This window comes from Desmodus rotundus, chromosome 2 (assembly GCF_022682495.2).
Source record: "Desmodus rotundus isolate HL8 chromosome 2, HLdesRot8A.1, whole genome shotgun sequence".
In the NCBI taxonomy this organism is placed as follows: Eukaryota; Metazoa; Chordata; class Mammalia; order Chiroptera; family Phyllostomidae; genus Desmodus; species Desmodus rotundus.
In genome coordinates, this window is record NC_071388.1 from 48,131,702 (window position 1) to 48,155,669 (window position 23,968).

General features: G+C 35.9%; 1 protein-coding gene across 1 annotated transcript; it reads left to right on the top strand.

Moving 5' to 3' along the window:
* The first annotated feature begins 1,388 nt into the window (after positions 1–1,388).
* CLDN16 (claudin 16) lies at positions 1,389–23,524 on the top strand. Its single transcript, XM_024556263.3, is given in 6 exon segments — positions 1,389–1,726; positions 1,729–1,914; positions 14,045–14,147; positions 17,163–17,327; positions 20,419–20,610; positions 21,483–23,524. Coding segments are annotated over 6 exon segments (921 nt in total). The 5' UTR covers positions 1,389–1,585; the 3' UTR covers positions 21,617–23,524.
* Positions 23,525–23,968: the final 444 nt, after the last annotated feature.

Consider the following 23,968-nt stretch of genomic DNA (forward strand, 5'->3'; position numbering starts at 1 on the left):
GAATTAGTTTCCTCTCCTGGATCAATAGAGCATGAGCATTTAGATTTCAGGGCACAGGACAAGATTCGCTTGTGAGTCACCAAAGCGGTATGTGTGCATTGCAGCTGACTTACACCATAGATGGTTGCATTATCTGAGTGAGCACTTTTAAAGATAAGTATCATTTTCACAATTGCTGAGTCAAATAAAGAAAATAAGCAAAATTGAAAGCATCTGTAATTTACCTAACAAACTAATAATGATAACCACTGTTAATTTAATGTGTACATCTTTATTTATGTCAATAATTAGGTTGATATTCTAAACATGGTTTTACATCCAACTTTTAGATTTAATTTTACATTTAAATTTACCTTTTATACATTTTAATACAAATGAATTAAAATGAGAAAATAATATGTTTTAGTCACAAAATTTATTATTTTAATATATTCTTGTGGGATGGTGTATTCATACTGATTTTAGCCTTTTACTATAAACACTATGACCAAATCATTATTAAATAGAAAAAAGTTATTTCTTCATGCAGTTACTAAAGTAACTTAGCGGCTAATTCTTTTCAGAGTAATGACCTATTATATTTCTAGTCATTTTCTCTGTTTATCTTTCTTTCTCAATCTCTCTTTTCCCCACCTTTCTCATTATCTCTTGCATTGAGAGACATGTAAAGTATTTTTATTATTATCACTAAAATTTGTATTTTACTATAGAGAAGCACATTTGATGATGATAAAATAAGGGTGTGTATGTTCTTCTAAGTATTGTTAAAAGACTGCTGGTTATGGAATATTTATACCCAAGAAGGAGACCCATTCAGGTGTATATAGAAACTAACAATTTTCTAACATAAACAGATGGGGGGGGTTTAGGCATATTTTCAAACATTGGGGAAAAAATAATCACATCAGAAATTGGGAATTTTTGGTCATGTTAATATTTATCATTTAGCTATTTTTTGTCAGACACTACTCTAAATGATTTACTGTCACAATGTCACTTAATTTTCATAAACATCTTATGAAGAAAGTATGCAGCCCAAGTGCCCTCAGCCTATAAGCTGGACTTCAGGGGTTTCCACCCAGAGCTGTCTGGGTAAAAATGCACTCTCTTTCCAGCTCTGTGATGCTGAAAGGTTAGGAGCCGTGGCTCTACCAGAGGCCCAGGTGCTAGCAACCCTTCATGGGGCTGTTCTGCCCAACACTTTGGAATGCAAACTCCCTTGAGCAAGCACTTGTTTGGCATAGTTTCACCAGTGGCCTGTCTGTCTAAGGTAGTCGGCGAATATTAAAATAGTCCTAATAATAAAGTAGCACTCAGTCAACCGTGTAGCCTCCTTAGGGAGGGGGAGGAGAATAGCTCACTTTCCCTGGAGGGCCTGAGAAAGATCGGTTTACAGGCGTCAGCCCGCGATAGGACCCTTCTTCCTCTCCATCTTGGGGCTGGCCTGTGCCTTGGCGACCATCATCTCACATTAGCCAGTGGGCTGGGCAGAAAATATAACCAGCGCTCCTTTTCGCCCCCATACAAAACATATACAGTGCTTTCACTGACCTGGCTTCTGATTGGAGGCTGGTTGTTTCGGATAATGACCTCCGGGACCCCTCTGTGTGTTACAGTCTGTTTGTATAACTCTTACCGCAACTCAAGACACCAGCAGTGGGGTGCGAGGAAAAGGAAAAGACCAGTAGTTTTACACCACCAGATACCAGAAGCACAGGAGGCTGACAGCGTTCCAGCTACCTGAGTGGGCCAAGGGCCAGCAGCTCCCCATGCAGCCCCTCCAGACGGCTGCTTGCTAAGATGAGGGATCTTCTTCAGTACGTCGCCTGCTTCCTCGCCTTTTTCTCTACTGGGTTCTTGGTTGTAGCCACCTGGACAGACTGTTGGATGGTGAATGCCGATGATTCCCTGGAGGTAAGAAGTCAGCAACTTCTTTTTCTCACCCAAGCCCTTCCAAATTTTCTCAAAGCCCCATTGCCTCCTCTGTCCACTGGGATTAATGATAATAATACTCAACATGGACTGATCAATTCATTTACTACTTACTGAGTCTTCACTATTACCTCACTTAATCCTCACAGCTAAACTATGAGGTCGATATTGTTATTCCATTTTACAGATGAGATAAATGAATAATCCCTCTTTTTTCATAAGGATAAATTCACACAAGGCTAATTATGTAACCCTTGTCACTGAGCCCGCCAGAAATTCACCTCTTCCATTCTGCATATACCAATTTAAATAACGTTCCAGTACATCCTTTCTTAAATGTAAATTTGCTAATCTTGGTGACAGCATTAAGAGTAGTATGACAGACTTTCTTAAAGAATGGCAATCTAAGAAACTGAATTGAGTAATCAAACTCAAGGCATATAAGACCTACTCAATTAGTTTGCTATAGAAAGATATTATTTAAAGCAGTTCCCAAGTAGGAGAAAACATTCTGAGGGAAAACACATCTTCTAGTGTGTTCTAAGTACAGGGAACAGACATGGATTTAAGAAACCTCTTAAAAATGAGTTACCCTTGAGAACCAAGTGTTATGCAAGAATGAGTGAGTGGTTGACATTTGAAGATTTTATTTTTCTCACTGGAGAAGCTCAGAAAGAATAATTTTGGAGTTAAAAGCATTTCCTGTGGCTATTAGAATCTGAGAAACATAGAACTGAGTAAATATCAAACTCAACTACTCTTCATTAGGAAGATTTCAGAAAGTATAGGTAAGAAAAAGAAAGAAACAACATACTAGGAACTCAAATAAAGAATATACAGCAACCCAATATGCTCTCTTATGTACATTCTGAAAAGAAAAAAAAATGTTCTAACAAACGCTATAATGTAACCTCTATGAAGTTTAGGAAAGATACCCGAGAGCAGGTGTATATATTTTTTCTCCTAATTTTATTTATTCAACTCTCAAATTGGAGTTAAAAATGGAAAGCAATAATCTTTCTATTTTGCTGTGCATTTTTCCTGCCATTTTCTCTTGCTTTTACATGACTTCTCTTGCTCCTCTGACTTCTACATGACATTTCAAGACCAGTGGAGTTATAAATACTTCTTTAGGGCTAAAGATTATATTTTTGAAAATCGTGATAGAATTAACTACTGTAAATGATGTCTTCTATACCGAAGTCCAGTGATGCATTTTATCTGTTCATGCATATAAGCAGTGAATGCAAACAATGCCCCTTGAGCAATGCTCAGGGAAAATGCAGATAGTGAGAGTGCTGCCATCAGCTCGCCGGAATCCGGACTGTCAGTACTAGGTGACTAACACAGAGATACATTGGGCTTGAGCAGACTTACAAGTATGTTTAAAAATCTACAAAATTTCATCTAAAAGCATTGCTAGAATATTTTCTAAAACAATTTGAAAATCTTTCTGCTTGAACTATTGAAACTCTTAACTTCACTTGATAAGAAGCGGAAGTTCAGAAAGGGTCAATCCTTACTGAGGGAACTGGGAGTCCTGGCATTTAAAATGCCTTCTTTTCATTTTACTACACCCAACCACTTTGCCATCTGCTCTGGGCAAGAACACTTCTAGGTAAAATGAATGGAATGAGCAGTGTAGGTTATTCACCTCGAGTAAATCCTTGCTAACCTTGGGCAAGCATTAGTGAGTATTTCTTAGCTTCTTCCTTATTTCCCATGCTTGAAATATATTGCTATAAATAGTCTCAAAGAAGTCTCCGCATTAAAAGATGAAACCTGTAACAAATGAGGCCGCTTCTCTTCCAATAATCTCTTTATTTAGCAATATTTTTAAAAAGGACATGAATCTTAATAATTGCTCCTTCAAGGGGCCAGAATATGAAATCATACTATGATCCATTAATTTGAAGGTTATGACACTCCCTGACTCAATTATACTGCTCTTCTTGCTTCATTCCTCACACATATATTAACTTTGGCCCGTATTAACAGCTCACTTTAAATGACTGTGGAACAAAAGTGAGACAACAAAAAGCTTTTTTTTTTTTAAAGCCTACTTATGGAACACTTTTAAAATAAGGAGTAATTCAGAACATTTCTAGCTTTGAATTTCTAGCTCTGTTGATCTTTTAGGATGCTACAGTTTTCAGAGTTGCAAAGTGAATTCTATAGCTCAATTTGACATAAAAAACACATGAAATGTATGTCATATAAAAGGTATTATGCTACTTTCTACTAGGTGAGATAAAGCAAGAATGAGTACAGCCTGACAGGAGTATACATTTAGTGAGAAAAAAATATATATCCATGAAATTATAACAAAAAACATAGGCCAATTTATATTTGAAAAGGAAATGAACAGCCCTGACTGGTGTGGCTCAGTGGGTTGGGCATTGTCCCGGGGACTGAAGACTCACTGGTCCAGTTTGTGGTTCGGGGCACATGACAGAAGCAAAGTACCATTAGAGAAGAGAAGATAGATTATTTCATGTCAGAGACACTAAAGCGGGCTTCGGGGAGGAAAACACGTTTAAAAAAGCTTCCAAAAGATACAAAGGATTTAAAAAGTTGAAAATGGCAGCAGGGGCCTTCCAGACAAGAAGATGCCTGACACAGTGAAGCCTGAGGAAAAATTCTGGGCTCGTTAGAGGATTAAGGTAAGTAACAGAGAGGATGGAGTAGAAAGATCCTCAAAATACCACAAAATGTTATTTTGCCTTATTTACGCTTGCCTTGAAAAGTGAAGTTCTTTGCTTTAAGCAAAACATTGGGAAAAAGAAAAAGCAGTGCGCATAGCCCCAGGTCAGGGACCAAGGACCCTGAGCTACCATACTGTTCCTGTCATTGTTGATTCATCTGTGTTCCTGGGAAGGCAGATGTGGTTAAGAGAACTTGGGTTCTGAGATGATTCCAGCCTGTGTTTATATCTTATTTGTGTTCTGTTGATTAAGCAAGTCACATCTCCTGTCTTTGGCTCAGTTTTAAGATGAAGTTGAACTCAGTTGTTTTAAGGTCATATTAGTCTTGATGTTCTTTAACATCATGACCCCTTGATTATGTCTGCAATCCTGGAGAGCCTCCCCAGAAATTTTCAATGGGAGTCTAGAATGATATTTTTCATTTTTCTGTGACTTTATGGGCTCTTCCTCCCTTTCTCCAACCCACTATCCCTCATTTTTTTTCTTTCTCTCTTCCTTTTTTTCTTTCCTTTCTTCTTTCTTTTGCTTCTTCCTTCCACTTTCATCCCCTTCTCTCCTTTCCTCCATTTTTTTATCCCTTATGCTCTTCCTTTTTCTCTTTTCACCCTTCCTTTCTCCTTCATTGCTTCATTTCTCCCTTCTCTCTCCATTTTTTCCTATCTTCCTTCATTTCACAAATATTCTTTGACATGTGCTGCCTACCCTGCAGTGTGGGAGGCACGAGATTATGGAGGATGAGACCTGGATCTTCCTTGGGTTGCTCCCAGTATATTGTGGAAGATGGACAGTATGGTTACAGTATGGTATCACGAATAACTCTGAGTGGCCAGCTCACTCAATTATGCATAAGTAGTGAAGTCTGCATAAAAGAAGAAATATCTGAACTAAGGGCTGGAAGGATAGGTAAGCAAAGAAAGGGAAAAAAGGTAGAGAGTGCCCAAGCACAGGGAATGCTATGGGCAGAGATCCAGGTTTGGGAGCACTGTATTTCTGTGGCTTTGTATATAATTCAGCATGATAAGAGTTTTCATGTAGGGAAGGGAATGTAAGGTCTGGATCTCAAAGGATTTGTGTGTCACATTAACTCTACACAGTATGCCATAGACAAGCATTTCTTACTGTAAGCAAACATACATATGTAATTTAGAAAGATCAACCATTTTGGCTGCTTGTGGAGAATGTTGGGATGGAGTGAAATGAAGTATCTGGAGACCAGTTCAGAGAATTTTGCCCTGGAAAAGGAGGGAAACAATGGTGGTCTGAGCTAGGACGAGAGCATTAGGAGACTTGTGAAGATACGGGAAACTCTAAAGAATTCTAATTGATATGATTGGTAATTGATTGCCTATAGAAGAAAAAAGGCTGATGAAGAGGGAGAAATCAGGCTGAATTTCTTTACTGTTTTGGGGCAACTGGGGGACTAGTGGAGTCACTTACCTAGAGCTTAAATACAGGAAAATTAGGCTTTATACAGAAGTTATCAAGCACAAGTATCACTGAACCATCTCACTGTTTTATCTTGCTTAGATGCTTACACAGCACCTCAAGGTGGGGCAGTGATGTAAAGCTTTATAGTGGGGGGGTTTACAGGCTGGACTGGAAGTTAGAGGGGCCTGAGATTAAATCCCACCTCGCCAAGTCATAACTGACTTTTGATAGGTGTCTAAGCTACTATAAACCACATTTTCTCCTCTGTACAGGGAGACTAAAATATGATGTTGTAAGTGTCATGAGGATTAAATGAGCTTGTGTACCTGAAGCATGTACCACAGTACCAGGCAAATACAAATCAGCCAGTAAATGTTAGATATATTACTGTGTATTTGCAGTTCATTGTTCTGTTTTTGTTCTGGAGGAGGATATGACATTTTGTATAATGTTCACTTAAGGGAGAGGTATGAGATTTAAGTTCTATTTCCATTTTTGCTATTGACTCTCTTGGGGAAATTTTGTTTACTTCTCTGGGCTGTGGTTTGCTCATGTTTGTATTTATTGCTGTTTTCTTTTCATCTAACCAGGGGAATACGCAGACAACAGAGACAAAATAGCATAAATTATCTATTAAATACGCTCTTAAAGGAAAAGTTATAAATAAATAACATTATTAACATGTTGCTTATATTATAAGACATATAATTATTCATATCTACACTGAAATAGAAAAGTCATTTCTTCATAAAATTATTGGTCTCTCAATTACCAGCAGGAAAAAAAATGTTTTCACATGATCATTCCACTTTCAGTTAATCTTGTGTTAATTATTGACCGAGAACCTGCTATACACCAAGCACTATTTTATTAAAATTTTATTATCTCAAATGAAGATTTTCCACATTTGGATTCATTTTATCCTCATTACCCAGTTCTTGCCGGGATTGCTATTTGCATTAATGATGCTACAATTCTTTGAGGCATAAAGTAAATATTAAAATAATTCTATCTGGCACATATTCTGACTTATTTATATAGTAGTTTTACTTTCCAACTGATTGCATACTCCTTCAGTGGACATCTGGGGCTACAGAAATTCTCGTTCATCCCATAGCCCCGAACATGGACTTGCACATAATGAAAACTCATGATGCCTTTGTTAGCATGAATTGATTGGGCACCTATTAAGATACTCGGCATACTTACGAAAAGGATGAATAAATGCATGTGAATGAAATACAATGTAAAGTGATCTCTGGAAACTCACACTGAGCCCTAAGTGGAAAGTATCTCTGTAGGGAGACTACCACTATTTTTTATCTTGCTACCATTCTAATTTTCTCAAGAAATGGATTTGGTTTCTCCTTTTAATAAGATAGGAATGAAAATCTAATCCCCGGGATGTATAATAAAGTCGGTGAAGACTGTAATCTGGTCCAGAGAATATAGCTTTTCTGACTACTGTTTCAAAGAGAGAAAGAAATACAGAAGAGAGAAAAAAGAAAATTAGTATTTTATTATCATTTATTCAATATAAATTATGATTTGTCACTGGGCAGTAGTCATTGCAAAGTTGTGATACCATATTTTCATAAGTGTTCTTAAATGTATGATTTAAATTAAACAATAAATGTTAAAATTGAAATATTTAGATCTTTCAGATATGTAAATTAGGTAATATAACTGTGAAGTCCAAAAAAATTATATTATACCTACTAAATTTGTGTTACCCAGTTTTTACTATTTACACTTTTAGCCAGCGCTCCACAAATAAGCAGTTAGAGCTAAGCCAAATGTATGTTAGCAAGTAAATGCATGGTGTGCAGACAGAGAAGAAAGGAAAGGTGGCGTCTATTATGTTTATTTTAATCTTGGTTCTTCAGCCTGTCCTGAGTTCTTTCAGACCCCGGAAGAGTATGAAAAATAAAATGAAATATTAAAATAAAAAATTTAGAATCTTAGTATAAAAATACAAATGCATGTTAAAATTGAAAGTGTTTCAAGTCTTAGCAGTAACATATGGTATTTAGCAGTATTAACATGGGCGGTAAACACACCACACTACATAGAGCTGATACAATATACAACTTACGTATTACAGAATTTACACTTGAAACTCTCATCATTTATTGACAAATGCTATTTCAATTAATTTAATTAAAAATTAAAATTAAAAAAACTTTTACATATTGATTAATATACTTAAGTAAACACAGAAACGGGTAAGTTGAATCTTCAATATACAATGTTAGCACAAAGTTAGTAAATTGCTGTTAAAATTATTATTTCAAATAACATGTGTATGCAAGGTGGTTTAAAAAAATACACCTACATGACAGTTGACTTTTTGGGTTTTTGCATTCTTATTTCTATGTATATTATATTTACACACAAATCAAAGTACATTTGTATTTATAACCTAATGTATATTGACAATGAAACACTGTGTTTGATAATGATCAACCAAAAATAAATATTTATTAAGCCTACTGTGTATAAATCTCCTTTACGAGAAATAAATGCCAATTAATTAAAGGATTTTTAAATTTCTCTACGCCTATATGTAAAATATGTGGAGGGAAGACAAACACACTAAAACTACAATAAACAAGACCAAGCAGGCAAAACTGTGTCTTGCTGCTTGTATTTCGAAAGTGATAAGAAAGAGAAATTGGCAAAGACGAGGAAAGAGAAACCTTGATGGGAAACTGGTAAAGAGACCTGGATGAGAAACCCCAGGATTAAGGAACTAGCTTATGCTACTGTAAACTCAACCGGGAAGAGGCATCTTCACTGTGGTTTCCTGAAGCTTTCTCTGGGCGGTGTCCTGCTCATGCTAAGCACCGTGGCAAAGACTTTCCAGAGCCAGCTGAGTAGACAGGATCCAGACTGACACCAAATGCATATAAACTCTCTGGTCTAAATAATAGTTCTTTGACTCCTGGATTCAGCTGTCCTAGTCTATTCATTTAAGTCAGAAGTACATAGTAAGCATCAGTGCTTACAGTGTTATCAGTAAATTTATCTATGCCAAAGTTCAAAGGAGAGTCATGCGTGTATTAGATAGATTGACAGATCTCCCCCCCTTAATAAACATCTATTGAGCATTTATTATGTACCGAGGAGGGTCTCCCAGCTCCTTCCGGCAAGGTGTCATAACTGTCTCAGTCTTTCCTGGGAAACATGGCAGACATTCAGTGGATATAATTCGAAAGATGATGGCAGACAGACTTAGGAGACAGATGTACATAAATGCACATAGAAAAAGATAATTTAATATTGTAAATGCTAGAGAAATATGAACAGTTATGGTAGGATCTCGGAAGAGATTAACTCCAGTTGAGAGCCTGGGAGAACCTCATGGAAGAAGAGATATCTTGGAAGTGGGATTTAAATAATACATAGAGCCCTGGCTGGCATGATTCAGTGGATTGAGCGCCAGCCCATGAACCAAAGGGTGGCCAGTTTGATTCCCAGTCAGGGCACATGCCTGAGTTGCGGGCCAGGTCCCCACAGGGGGTGCTTGAGAGGCAACCACACATTGTTGTTTCTCTTCCTCTCTTTCTCCCTAAAAATAAATAAAAAAAATCTTTTAAGTAAGTAAGTAAGTAAATAAATAAATGAAATGTAGACATTTGACAAGTTGAGAGCAAGGGAATTTCATTGCTATATACTGTGAGGGGAAACTTCAGATGCCTATAGGAACAAGGAACCCAACATCCATGAGAGAGGCAGACTGGATAGGAAAGTGAGGAACTTATGAATACAAATCCCACCTAAATGGGAGCAGCTACTCAGCTCATGGTAATTGTTGCTACATTACACTGGGGAGTCCAGGTGGCCAGACTGACCAAGTTTCCAAGGGAAGCCAGAAATCTGAACTGTTCTGTAAAAGCTGTATGTTTCACTATTGGCAACTGATTAATATTAAGAGGTTTCTACTGGCCTTGTGTTTGTGACTTGTGCTTTTATTGTGGTACCTTGGTTAAACTTCTCCCTATTTAGGAGATAATACCTTCTTTCCTTCAGGATCAATCACTATTTATTAAAATAACACAAATTTCTCCAGTATGGTTCTATATGTTATTTATTAATATATAAATCACACATTAAAAGGAAAGAGCATACATTTGGAATCCTCTATTTTGGATGACCCTGTGAGATAAAAATTACTTGTTAACATTTTGCATTTTTGCCCTCATAGAAAGGTTAACCATATATTCTAAGCATTGATTAGCTTTTTTAATAACCTTGATTTAAAACTTCTAAGAACTTATATCAGCTTGCCTTTTAGAAAGTTTTAAATAATCCATTGTACATTAGAGAGATAGAGTGATGACTGAATTATAAACAAGGAAGAATTTCTTAAGTATGACGAATAACATAAAATATTTTAACCTTGTCTTTGTGCACAAAGGCACCTCTAAGGGTGTCTCCAGTAAGTGCTATATTAGCACAGAAGTTTAGTTAATTACAGCCACTATTCTCACATACCTTAACTGAGTGTGAATACCAAGCAATCTAATAGTGTGCCCCTGAGCATTAATACCTAATGAAATTGGATTCCTTGTTTCTTCTAATGAGCTCATTGCTTTTCTAAATATGGTCATTGCAGGTAAATGATCAATAGCCTTGAAAATGATACCTCTACTGAGTTCTTTTGACAAGAAAAAAATACTCTTTACATAAAATAAGTATTTTCACATACATATCTCAGGCGACTTTCTAAGCAGCCTCATGGATAACAAGAATAGCCTTTGTGGATATGTTGGTTTGTTTTAGTGGCTGAGTTAAAAGGAAACTGTAGACAGTCTCTCTTTGAATATAGAGAAGAGGCTTCAAATCCACATAACCTAGCTCAAATTGGAATAAACTGAATCCAGTGTGTTTCTGTTAATTGAGAGGCTGATGAGCTATGAGAAGGTCTGTTATGGTGTGTGTAACAGCTATAGCATATTACTGCTATAGTATAACAGTTTAGTACAAATAATCTCCACTGTATTTGTTTCCTAGGGCTGTCATGACAAATTACCACAAATTTGATTGCTTAACGTCAATGTTAGAATGTCCACACCTTCCGAGTGTTTTTATAAGAGTTTATTTGTGCCAAACTGATGACAAAGACAGGGAAGCAAGATCTTAAATGCTCCAGAAAATGACAGTTTGCAGTTTCTTTTGTACATTTGGAATTAAGAAGAGAGAATAAAAAGATTACATGGAGGTGGGAGCAAGCAAGTTGGGGGTTGGGTTACAGGATTATGTGCTCTCTTGAGGATGGTTAGACCTCTACAAAAACAATGAACAGGGTTTGCTTAAGGCAAAGATAAACCGTTTACTAAAGAAGTGACATGCCCTGGGGTGTGCCTACCCACCAGGATCTGCCCAGTTAAGAATTTAGGATCCGATCACCCGTAAGGTTACTTTCAGTCACTGGACTTGTTAAATTTACTACAGAGCCCCCCCCCCCCGCTACGCCGCCCCCCATCTTTCTGTCCACAATTCACCCGGGAGAAATTTACTATCTCACAATTCTGGAGGCTGGCAGTTTGAAATCTAGCTGTTGGCAGCACTGCGCTGTTCAGAGGCTCTGGGGGAAAATCTGTTTCTTACCTCTTCAGCTTCTGGTGGCCGTAGGCATTCCTTGACTTGTGGCCACAATACTTAAGCCCCTGCCTCCATGGTCACATTGCCTCCTTCTCTTCCATCAGTGTCTCTGCTCTGTCTCTGGTAAGAAGGTGCCATTAGTTTTAGGGCCCACCCTGGTAATCTAAGAGGATCTTTTTATTTTAAGATCCTTAACTTAATTATGTATGCAAATCTTTTTTTCCACATACGGTCACACTCACAGGTTCTGGGGATTAGTACTCCAACACAGGTCAGTTGAGGGACCAACAATCATCCCATTACATCTACTTTTCTCTACAGCCACGGTTAGTAGAGCTGAACACAGTCACTACTCAGGTTATTACGATGTTTAAGTAATTTATCAATATTATCATTTACTGAGTAACTTATATTTGTGTGTTTGCATTTTTCACTCTTACAACCATTCTAGCATTATCTCTTTGATGCAGATCAGGAAACAGAGGCTCAAAAAAGGGAACATCTTGCCTAAGGATACAGCACAGCTAATGAGTGTCACTTTATATTCAACCTCTATGTTTGCAACTATAGCTTACATTTATTCAGATATAACTTTACATGTTCACATTCTTCTTCAGAAATTGATGTGTTAAATTTTATTCATTAAATTTTTAGTCTCTGTGATTCCTCAGCTTCCTGTGGTAATACTCCATAAATTTCAGAACATTGCTTTCAGATTTAACCTTAGGAAGAGCAAGCCAAAGTGAGGTTTTATAGAATAAATTCATTCTCCACCGTGGGATGAGAATGAATTTAGGGCTTACTGCTGTACCCAAAGCTGTCTTTTAATTTTCATTTCTAAAGTAGTTTAACCCATAATAGATTTGGAATTTTTAAAAAATGGGTATTAAGTGTACCGCAATGCTTAAAGCCGTATGCACACACTGTGGTGTTTGAGTCCTGTCTTCCCCATTTATTAATAATGTTTTTGTGGAGCTAATCACTTAACTCTCCTGTGCCTTCTTTTCCTTGTTTCTAAAGTATAAAATCATAATGATACCTCACAGGGTCTTTTAAGGAGTAAATGAAATAATAATAATGCTTAAACAATAACAGCTTCATAGTGTAAAATCAATATAGAAATATTAATTATTACGAATTGTGAGTATTCTACATAGAAAGTGATGATACAAGCACTACATTCAAGATCACGATGGAGTAGCCAGCAGTAGCATTCAGTGGAGTTTTATTTGGCTCCCAGCACAGCTTCTAAGCAGAACATGGGGCGGAGGGTGTCATAGCAGAGTGTAAACATCACCCGGTAGGGTTTTCTTTTGCAAATGGAAGTGTTTTATGCTCCTTCCTTTCTTCTTCACACCACTTAATCCCCAGGCTTTTGCATTTCTCTCCGGCCCCTGACTCTGCTCTGTTATTTATTCTTTCTTTAAAGAAAAAGTTAACTTTTCATTTTTCAAGTTAATCCTTGTTAAATCTTACCTATTTCCAGATTTCCAAGGTAATGTGAATCCATAATTGAGTCAGAAGAAACAGAAGAAACAAGCACATTAGCTCTGTCTCATATGCATGAGCTCTGTCAAGAATACTGGAAACTATGTTCTGTTGGCATGTTTACAATTCTAAGAAATTTATTGTGATACACAATTTAGAGATAAAGTGTGGGAAGGCTCAGGGAACTGGTAGCATTTCTAAGTAAAAGTGGCTTACAGCTGTCAGAGTGTATGAAATTAATGCTCAGTTTGTTTACATCCCTATCGTAGCTTAAGCGTTTGCAGTCTTTTGGTGGAGCAGCGAGGAAGAAGTCATGAAGTCCCTATATTTCACTTATTTGTGTTTTTACATATAGCTTTCTGTGGCAATTATTTTAAATTTATGAACCTTATATATAATAACACTTTTCTTTGTGGAACCCAGTGTTCATGATGAAGACAAATTAAATACATTCCTAATAGACTCAGGATGTCAACAATTGTTATCTACCGTTATATTGATTTCAGGAGGGTGATTTGAGTAAATGTCAGCGCGGGGAAAGTGAAATGAATTGTCTCCATGTTAAACTGTGCCTGAAGGATGGAACCAGCCATAGGCATTTTCACATATTTAATTTTGATTTTTATCCATCTTAACCACAACATATCCCTCCTACTCCTATTCAAAAAGTGAATTCATTTCTCAGTAGGGAAAGCCTTTAATTGTCAGTGCGTTAGGGAAAATACTCTAAAATGCATTGCGTTTGCTGTAAATGAAATTCTGATCATGCTTGTAACCACTGTACTTTGCTATCAAACTCACAACAGCCAAGTTCTCCCTTTGATCAGGGAAATGGAAGTGTATCTGCATGAATTGATTCACGCGGTGTCTTCTCCAACGTCTAGGTGAGCACAAAATGCCGAGGCCTCTGGTGGGAGTGTGTCACAAATGCTTTTGATGGAATTCGCACCTGTGATGAGTACGATTCTATATTTGCGGAACACCCCTGTATGTATACCTTAGATATTCCACTCGTACGGCTGGACTAAATGAAAAGTGAACCCAGGTTTCCATTGTGCAGTTTTGTTTTCTACAGTACTGTATTAAGGTTCTGCCCAGTTTTAAATATTTTAATTAGAAATTTAGTGTATTTCTGAAATAGGAGTTGAAACTTTTTAGCCTATTTTATCTTTGCCTGTGTATTTGTAAATTCTTTAGGGTAAAAAATATTATCTTATTCATCACTGCTTTTCCCCAAAGGACCTCTCATAGTGCCTTATACACAATAGGCTTATAGTAAACATTTTTAAAATTGAAACAAATTCTTCAGGATGCTGTGATTTTATGATTAGAATTGACAGGTTAGATGAAAAGCATTTCAGAGATGTCTTTTATCTCTAACTTTGTTCAAATAGGAAGTTTACAGTATTTCAATGGAAGAATTGCCGAGAGAGAGAGAGAGAGAGAGAGAGAGAGAGAGAGAGAGAGAGAGAGAGAGAGCGCACACACGATACAGAGGAAAAAAGACAGAAAGAAATAGATGAAAGCAAATTAGTTTTAGTTTCTTTCAAAGTAATTGACAGGTGATGGTAACACACGACAACTTCTTTTCTCAAGGTAAATGAAAAGTAAACCTTGGAATGTGACTTTCCCGGGAAAGTTGTTTCTTCCAAGCAATGGAATCTAGAAAGAGCTGTGCTCTAAAATACCCTCCCCTGCCACTTTGGATTTGAGTGTCTAGAAGGTTTTTAACCTAATTCATAAGGTTCACAGACTTTTATTTCATTTTTTAAAAGGACTCTTAATTCTTTCTCTTTTTTCCTCCCTGTGCTAACCTAGTTTTACCTACAGAGAAACATGATTTTGTTAATAGGAATAGAAATTCATGTAGACATAGGTTACTCCAGAAATACAGTTGTATGGTTACATCTGATGGAAAAAAAAAGATGAAATCTTTCAACCTTTTCAACACTTATAGAAGAAGAAAATAAAATCACAAGCATAACACACAAGAGAAAAATCAGTTTATATTTTAACATTCCTTTTTTATCTTTTCCTTGACCATCTCATGTTTTTCTTTAGATACAGTCTTACTTATTAGTTGCAAATAATATCTAAAAGATGCGTTAATTTTCTTTAAAAATTCTATCATATACTTACAGACAACAGAGATGAAAATGTGTTCTAAGGAAATATTATAACTATACCCTCTAAGTTAGGGTGTTACTTATAAGAGGGTAGGATTTTACTTTTAGTCTTTGATGTGTTTTACACAACCATAGTTAACCTTAGATGACCTTTTCCATTGCCCTGTATACCTAAAATATGCAGACTCAGATAAATACTTTTTTATGGCTCCTGTTGAAATAGTTAATTTGAATTCACTCTCTATCCCCTGTAAATTAGAATATAATTTAACATCATTTTGGCAGTCAAATTTCATACAATCATCAAAAAAAAAAATCCTAGCTAAGCAGCATCAGCAACCTGTTTGCAGTTCTGCTTTCTTGGAATTGTCCAGCCTGGGGCCCTCAGATGACACCGTAAGCACGAGTCCTGAAGTTTCACAGAGCACAGGAATAATGTTCTATGTGGGTCAAAGGTCAAAGAAGGGAAGACAAGGACCCACCATGATTTCAGGACACCGCATCCACATGGTGCTTCTGTCACTGAGTAGTAACAGATTCCAAAAAGGGACTTAGAAAATTTCAAGGGAGGCAGTCCAACCTGTGGGACACCTTGGTTTGGGTGCTGAGTAGGAGTCCCACTTGCATATATCATTTGATGGTCAAAGGATCTGCTGAAATTTAAAACCTGGTATTACCTAATGAGTTACACATTATTTCCCTTCTTCTATTTTGAGAAAAGTCATCCTGAGATTTGATCTAATTTTGAAATTTCAGCTCAGTTTTTTTATACAATGCTAAATTTTGAGATCTTAAAAATTTCATTCTAGAAATGAGTATGTACCTATATTAATAACCCAGTAGCATAATCAACCTATTAATAAGGTAGAAGCAGGTTTGATGCATTGATTTTTCTCTTTTCATAGACATTTTTATTGTTATTCAATTATAGTTGTCTGCATTTTCTCCCCATGATTTTTCTCTTACATGGATCATAAAAGCATTTTTTTTATTTCAAATAAGAAAAATTGGCCACATTTTTGCAAGCAACCTATTACTAAATAGGACCTACAGTTACCTCATCACTGGGGAAAAATTATTTACAATCCAAGGAAAATGTAAATCACTATGAATATAAAACATAATTACCATGCTATTAAAGGAATAAATTTTATTACTCCTTAGTTCTGATTTAGGTAATTACCCCTCCACTTGTAACAAAATTTTCCTATTGTTAATTTAGCATAACTGTGACTCTCACAGGCTATAGCTTTAAAATACACTGAGGTGACAGTGCAATGTAAAAGAGTTAATATGAAGTCTTGGCCAAGAAGGAATGAAAGAGAATATGATCTGTCTCCCAAAAGTAGTCTTCCACTTAATGGCAGAAGCTCCTTCTCCTTTGACAGTTCTCCCACCAGCGAAATTGGCAAAAGACATCTTAAAGTATATCTTACTCCCCAACGTGAAATTTAAAAAAATTATTTTTACAATGAAACTTTACACAAATACAGTGATTTTTATTTATTGAGTATTTATTGACTAACTTCTACAGATCAGATATTCTACTTTCAATTGCGGTCAGTTATCATACTTGTGAACAGGACTCATTCCAGAACAGCAAAAGAGAAACATCCATTTACTCCCCACTATATGCCAGGCATTTTGCTAGGAGGCCAACAAGACTAAGTAATAATTAGCGCTTAAATAAATAATAACACCAGTAGCCTCTTGATATTTTTGCATTTTAGTAAAAATTTAAGGGTACTCATTTCCAGATTCATGTAAATTTAAATGCACAACTCTTTCAGTGGTTTGTGTTAATGTATGAGCTTGTCTGCTTTATTATGTATTTCTGTGAGTTAACATGTCTCCTTCATCTAACCCTGGTCTCCAGTGAAGTTGGTGGTAACTCGGGCATTGATGATCACTGCAGATATTCTAGCTGGGTTTGGATTTGTCACCCTGCTCCTTGGTCTTCACTGCATAAAATTCCTCCCGGATGAGCCGTACATCAAAGTCCGCATCTGCTTTGTTGCTGGAACCACACTACTAATAGCAGGTACTGGTCTGGGCCAGTGATAGAGGGGGAGGTACACACCTAAGGTCTTGAGGTGAAGTAGAATGACGATGTTCTGAAGCAGTTCATTTTAGGGTCATATGTGACTTGCTTTGCTAAACCAAAGGAAGAAAAAGTACATTCACCAGCCCTACTTTCTTTAGCTTTGGAATCATATAATTATGTCTTTTTGTTGTTGTTATTAATATGGCAGATCAAGATTTATCAAAGTCCTCAAAATACTTTTAACTATCTAAAAACTGTACAATGCTTTAATTTTAAAAAGTTTTTATTGTGATTATTCCTAAAGTTAAATTCTCAATTAAGACCCAAGTTTAATTAGCCTCCTTCTTATACCCACCCCCATCCATTCTTTTTAGCAGTGAACTAAACTGTACCAAGTCCTAGTTAGACTTTTCTCATGTGCCAACCCCTTCGGTCATAAAGGACACGATAAACAGATCATATGTTATCTTCACTTAAGAAGGAGATAAATAAATGTGTACTGAAGACTTGTAAATCGAACGTGACTAATAAACCATAAGTCAAGAAACACTTTACATGGTGTTTTATTAGTGAAACAGCAAAATCGATATTTTACTCAGGTCTTTTAACCAGCTTCAAAGCTTATACTTCCTCTCTCAGAACATGATGCCTTTGAAATTCTTTGAATCTTAACATGCCGGGGTAAGTATCCCATTGAAGAAGCCAACAGGAAACACCCTCCAGAGAGAAAACCGTCTTCTTTCATGGTAGAAGCAAAGAGTTAGCAAAGCAAATGTAAGAGAGAGCCTGAGCAGGCACTCTAGGTGGTGAATGGACAGAGACTGGGGAACTAAAAATACTTGGGGATATACATGTGGGATGTGTGGCTTTGGACATGTTACTTAACCTGTCCCCAGCAGTAATATCTACTCTGCAGTTCTGATCTGCAAAACAGCCTGAAGCCCCAGCAATAATATCCACTCTGAGTTGCTATTGTGACGGTCCAGTGTGAGCAGAGCAAGCTCAAAGCAGGGACCCTAACCCATCACAATTTAAAAACCAGGTCTCCCTGATTTTTTTCACACGCACACATTGAGTCAAAGCCCCGATGATCCTAGGTTGTATTAAAAATTCACAAGAATTTAGTTATTCTTCCTTTTTAAGACATGCATTCCCATATCCAGTCTAGAGATAACATAAAGCTTTTGTATATAACAATGTGTTTTGTTTAACAAATTTAAACATCATTTAACGCTTTACAATTTTGTTACAGAATATTTTTTGAGGCACCACTAGATACTCCTTTATTTTTAATAAAAACAAAAAATGACCTAAATTTCAAGAAAACCAAGTCAATAAAGAAAATTCCTGTAGGAAAGGGTGACGGAAAAAAATGACTAAATTAAATTGCCCGACATGGCCGAAGCCTTGGAAACGTCATTCAGTATTATCATGCTAATATATATTAGGGGGACCCCAAAATCCTGGAATTAACTTCTGGGGGACATGCCCCTTGTGGTACAGGCTTCTTCCACTAGGTGAGTGTTCTAGGAACCCATCTGTATCAGTGTACCAGCTGGCATTGTTGTGAGAGGCTGCATTTGGTTTCAGTGAATTTCTTTTAAAGACTTTCAGTGCACTTGCCCACTTCATGATGGGTGATTTATAAGCACCCCCACCCACCCCACAGCGCTGAGTGTTCAGCAGTTTTTGACCAAAAACGGAGGACCCCCATGCCGCACCCTCCCTATTTACCAGAACTTGCCCCAAGTGACATTTTTTTGTTGTTGTTTCCCTGGATAAAAACAGTCCTCAAAGGGAAACCTTTTGCCAATGTGGAAGAGGTGAAATAAAAAACATCAAAAGCACTGAAAGGCATCAAAATCGTTCAGTTCAAAAACTGTTTTGAGCAGCAGAAAAAAAATCTCAATAGATGTACTGCATCAGATGGAGAGTACTTTGAAGGTGACTAAAGTTTAAACATGTAAGAATAAATATACAATTTTTTATAAATAAATTCCGGGTTGTTTTGGGTACCTGCTTGCATATTCTGTTTTAAGTTTAAAAAAGGAATTTCCATTCTAATCCTGTGTATTACAATATTGTAGAAGAGGCAGATAATTTATACCATGTTGTCTAAAGGTTATACGATCATGATCTGACTCTTCTTAAAAACTTCTTGCATTAAATGATTTGGAGAAGAATGTAATGAAATGGTGGTTTAAACAGATATCACAAACTTTTAGGAAAAAATGTGAAAGTTATTTTGGATACTACAAATTTCAAAAATACCCTTTTCACATAGCCTTTGATTCCTCAACTCTTCGTGTTTTTTTTTTTCTTTCTTGCATCTAGGCCCTGACATGAAATTTATTTCTTAAAACTAAAGGACCTCAGTGGTATCACTTCAAGCCAGTTAATTATCGGATAGACTAATCTATGGGTATTAAATTTTATTAAAAAGGAATGAATTTTCTAGTTTATTCTTATATGTGGGGGTGATAGATAAGGATTTATTTTAAAAACAAAGACAATTTGTACTTCACTTACTAGCTTTTAACTCCAAAAGGCTAAAATTAATAACTTCTAAAACATAATTTCCATGTGAGAGCTCATTATGCAGCTGCTATGGCTTCCACCGTGGGTCTAGGTAGTGGAGCAGGGGAGGAATAGAATGCTATTAAAGAAGACCTCTACTTTCAATGAAAGTATTAATAAGGAAAGAACATATGCTCTTCATTATTTGTGTTGGATTTTGTGTTCTTCCTATTCTTTGGATTTTTCTTTTGTTTTTAATATTTGTCTTTCTATAATACTAAAATAACATTGAAAAGATAGAAACATTAAAGAACACCATAGTGACCATTTTAGGTTTACAAAAACAGATGAGAACTGCACTATTTTATTTTTTATATTTCTGAGATACAATTTGGAAGAAATATAAGATAGAAGGCCAAAGAAGCACATAAAACAGGTGACCAAAATTTGAGTTGGTCATGAATCCATAATATCATTATCATCCCTGTAAATGATGCCGTCTGTTTTGAGTAGCAGGATTCAAATCTGGGAAAGACCTGCATTGCATTTTTGGGCCTTTCCTTTCTTTCAGGTGCCCCAGGAATTATTGGCTCTGTGTGGTATGCTGTGGATGTTTATGTGGAACGTTCTTCCTTGGTTTTGCACAATATATTTCTTGGCATCCAATATAAATTTGGTTGGTCCTGTTGGCTTGGAATGGCTGGGTCTCTGGGTTGCTTTTTGGCTGGGGCTGTCCTCACATGCTGCTTATACCTCCTCAAAGGTAAGGATGAATTAAAAAAGCATACTTCTTTGACTCCAGTACCATTTTTCCCAACCGAATAAAAACACATTTCCCCAGTCCAAACTAATGTTATTTACTTAATTTCTACCTATTGCTATGAAAAATTTCAGTTGTTCCAGGACAACTAATTTCCAGTACTCAAATCTGATTACCCAGTTAGTGGTGTATTTATCAGAAAATAAAAGTTACAACTGTGTCTAATATCCAAATATAGAATGCTTACTTTAATCTGTCATAATCTTACATGTCTTACTTCACCCAATCTGTTAAATTTATATCTAGAGTTAAACAGAGAAGTAGACTGAGAAGCAAGCCAAATATTTGGTGTTAAAATGTAATTTGATTTCTAAAAAATACTACTTAAAAACAAAAAGGGCCCTGGCTGGTGTAGCTCAGTGGATTGAGCGCAGGCCTTCAAACCAAAGGATCCCTGGTTCGATTCCCAGTCAGGGCACATGCCTGGGTTGCGGGCCAGGTCCCAGTAGTGGGCATGCAAGAGGCAGCCACACATTGATGTTTCCCTCCCTCTCCTTCTTCCTCCCTTCCCCCTCTCTAAAAGTAAATAAATAAAACATTTCAAAAAAAAGAAAAAAAAAACAAAAAAACAAAAAGGATTTCTCTCCTTATTAGGAAAAAAATAAAGAGAGTTCTTGGTTAAATTTTAAATCTAAAAATTACTTTCAGTATAAAAATCTACATTGTAATCTAGAGGTCTTCTTAGATGATTACTTCCTTGAATATTATATTCTTGTCTCTTTTGGGGAAGAATATGTAAAATGACATTATTTTATTTCCCAAAGTTTACTCAGCCATAGTTATTTTTATTCTGTACAATTGCCTCCCTCCAACAGGTGTGGGACCTGAAAGGAACTATCCGTATTCCATGAGGAAGGCCTATTCGAAAGCAGCTGCTTCCATGACCAAATCACATGTGGCCCCTCGGACAGAGACGGCCAAGATGTATGCCGTTGACACAAGGGTGTAGCGTGCTGCGTATCAGTCTGTGTTTATACGTTATTGAACTAATTGGTTGATGAGTACGGGTGAATAAAATATTAAGTAAACCCGGAAAGAGTTGTTTAAACTTCATATTCAACTAAATTAATTGTGCACCTTAATCAAAAAGTTTGTCACTTCTTTTTTTCTATTATTATCATATTCTTCTTCATTCTTTTTCTGCACATTCTCTGACTCTCTCAAACACACACACACACACACACACACACACACACACACACACTACCTGTATTTCAAGATGAGGTTGCTAGGATATAAAAATGTTTGCTTGTTATTTCTATATTGCTGTTAGGGATTGTGACATGGTAATATTAAAATAAAATGACCCTTTACAAATAGAAAGCAACCTTCAAAAGAGACCAGAGATTCTCATCTTTGAAGGGATTGATGAGCTCTCAGCTCTTTCCCTGGTTTTTGCTTCACTTCTTGTATTCTCAACTGAATGAGTTATTTGATAACTTTGAAGATGATTCTAAATTTAAGCTAGTACACCAGCACCTACTATTGCTCTCATTCTGTTACAAGAGAAAAAAGAAAATAGTTTTATGTGCCAGCCACTGGTGGGAGTTAAAGATAAAAAATTTCCCCTTCATACTCCAAATGTCAAAAGCAAATGCTAAATTAATTCTGGAGTCAGTAGTGACTTTCTTCCTCATTAACAATACAAGAGATCTGTATATTGTTGTCATTACTCCCTGCTTGCCTATATTTTGCCAAATTATTAGACTACAGCAGCAATAACTAAGCAAGCACTCATTTTTAGATTGGACATCTAAATATATTTTATGAATGTATCATATTAGAATTCGCTAACTCAGGGGTCCTCTCGCAACTAGATCCTCAACCCCCTAGCAAAATATCTGATATATGATAAAATATAACAAATATTTGTTGACTGAAAGAAATGAAGCCTTACAACTCTTTACTTAAATAATTTTTCTCATAAAATGTGCTTTTTTGAAAAATATTGAAATGATGTAGACATTTAAAGAAATCAGTGAATGATTGCTAATGGTATTAATCCATATTCATACTGTAATCATCTTGAATTTTTAAATGGTAAACTATTTTAAAAGGTTATGAAATTTAATCTCAGACTCTGTGATTCCTTATAATTCACATGAATAGCATTAATCTCCTTGTAGTATCCTAATGAATTTTTGACTATATTGGAAATTACTATTTTGGAAAATGGAAATTTAGTTGTGAATTCCTAAAGACCTCAAAGAAGTGTTTAGATTAAAAAAAAAAACTAAAAATAATGTGGGGATGAGACGATGAGAACCTAGTAAATATATTACTGTTGCTGAGAATGCTGTTCATGATTTCAGAAGGTATTTCTTTACCAGTGTTCTCAGGAGAAGTTCAAATCTAATCTTAGAACTAAGAACAACTGATTCATGTTTATTTCATGGGTATTATTAACTGTATAATTCACATTGAAAAAATTATTCGTGGATCACATGTCCTAGTTATATGGGTATTATTCTATGCATTTTAAACCTTATTTTGTCTTGTTATTTTTCCTCAACCTTTTTTTAAAGTTTATTTTCACTTTTATTTTATGGCATGTTATCTGTTATCTTTTTTATATTCCAATATGTCTCTTGAAATCCTTCTGGAGAGGAGTAGGGTAAAAATGAATTAAGTAGTTCTTCAAATTTAAAATGACAAAATTTTTCCTCCTTAAAATTTTTATTTGTAAGAGGAAATATTTCAAAGGATTATGGTGATAATTGACTTCTGTGACAATTTTGAATTTTTTCTCAATAAAAACATTCTGTATATTCTGGGAGGGATATTAGTATTTTTTCCTTTAATTACCTTGAGAATGTTTCTTTCTAATTTATTATAATTTAATAAAGCATCTTCAAATAAAGCATAACAAAGAATATATTTTTTTATTGCAACCAGTGAACCACAAAGCAAATGTTAAATAGTGAAGAAGTCATCATTGACATGGTGGTAGCTGAACATGCTTAGAAAAAATAAGTCCAAAATGTACAAACACACAATTATTAGGTGGAAACATTAAAATAACCTTCTGGGTACTATAATTTAGCCATGTCCAGGTAATTGCACTAAAAATAAAAAATTACAAACTTGGATAATTTTATTTACCTGTTCGTTTACTACTTATTACCTTCTAAGATAACATTTTTAATTAAAACTAGACTTTTGTTATTATAAAAGTTGTATGTGTGCATTGTAGGTAGTGGGAAAGCACAAAGAACCAGAAATGTATCTTATTTAAATGGCCGGGCACCACATTCTCTCTATGTAGATCATCATTACTCCTAAACTTTAATGAATATCTGCA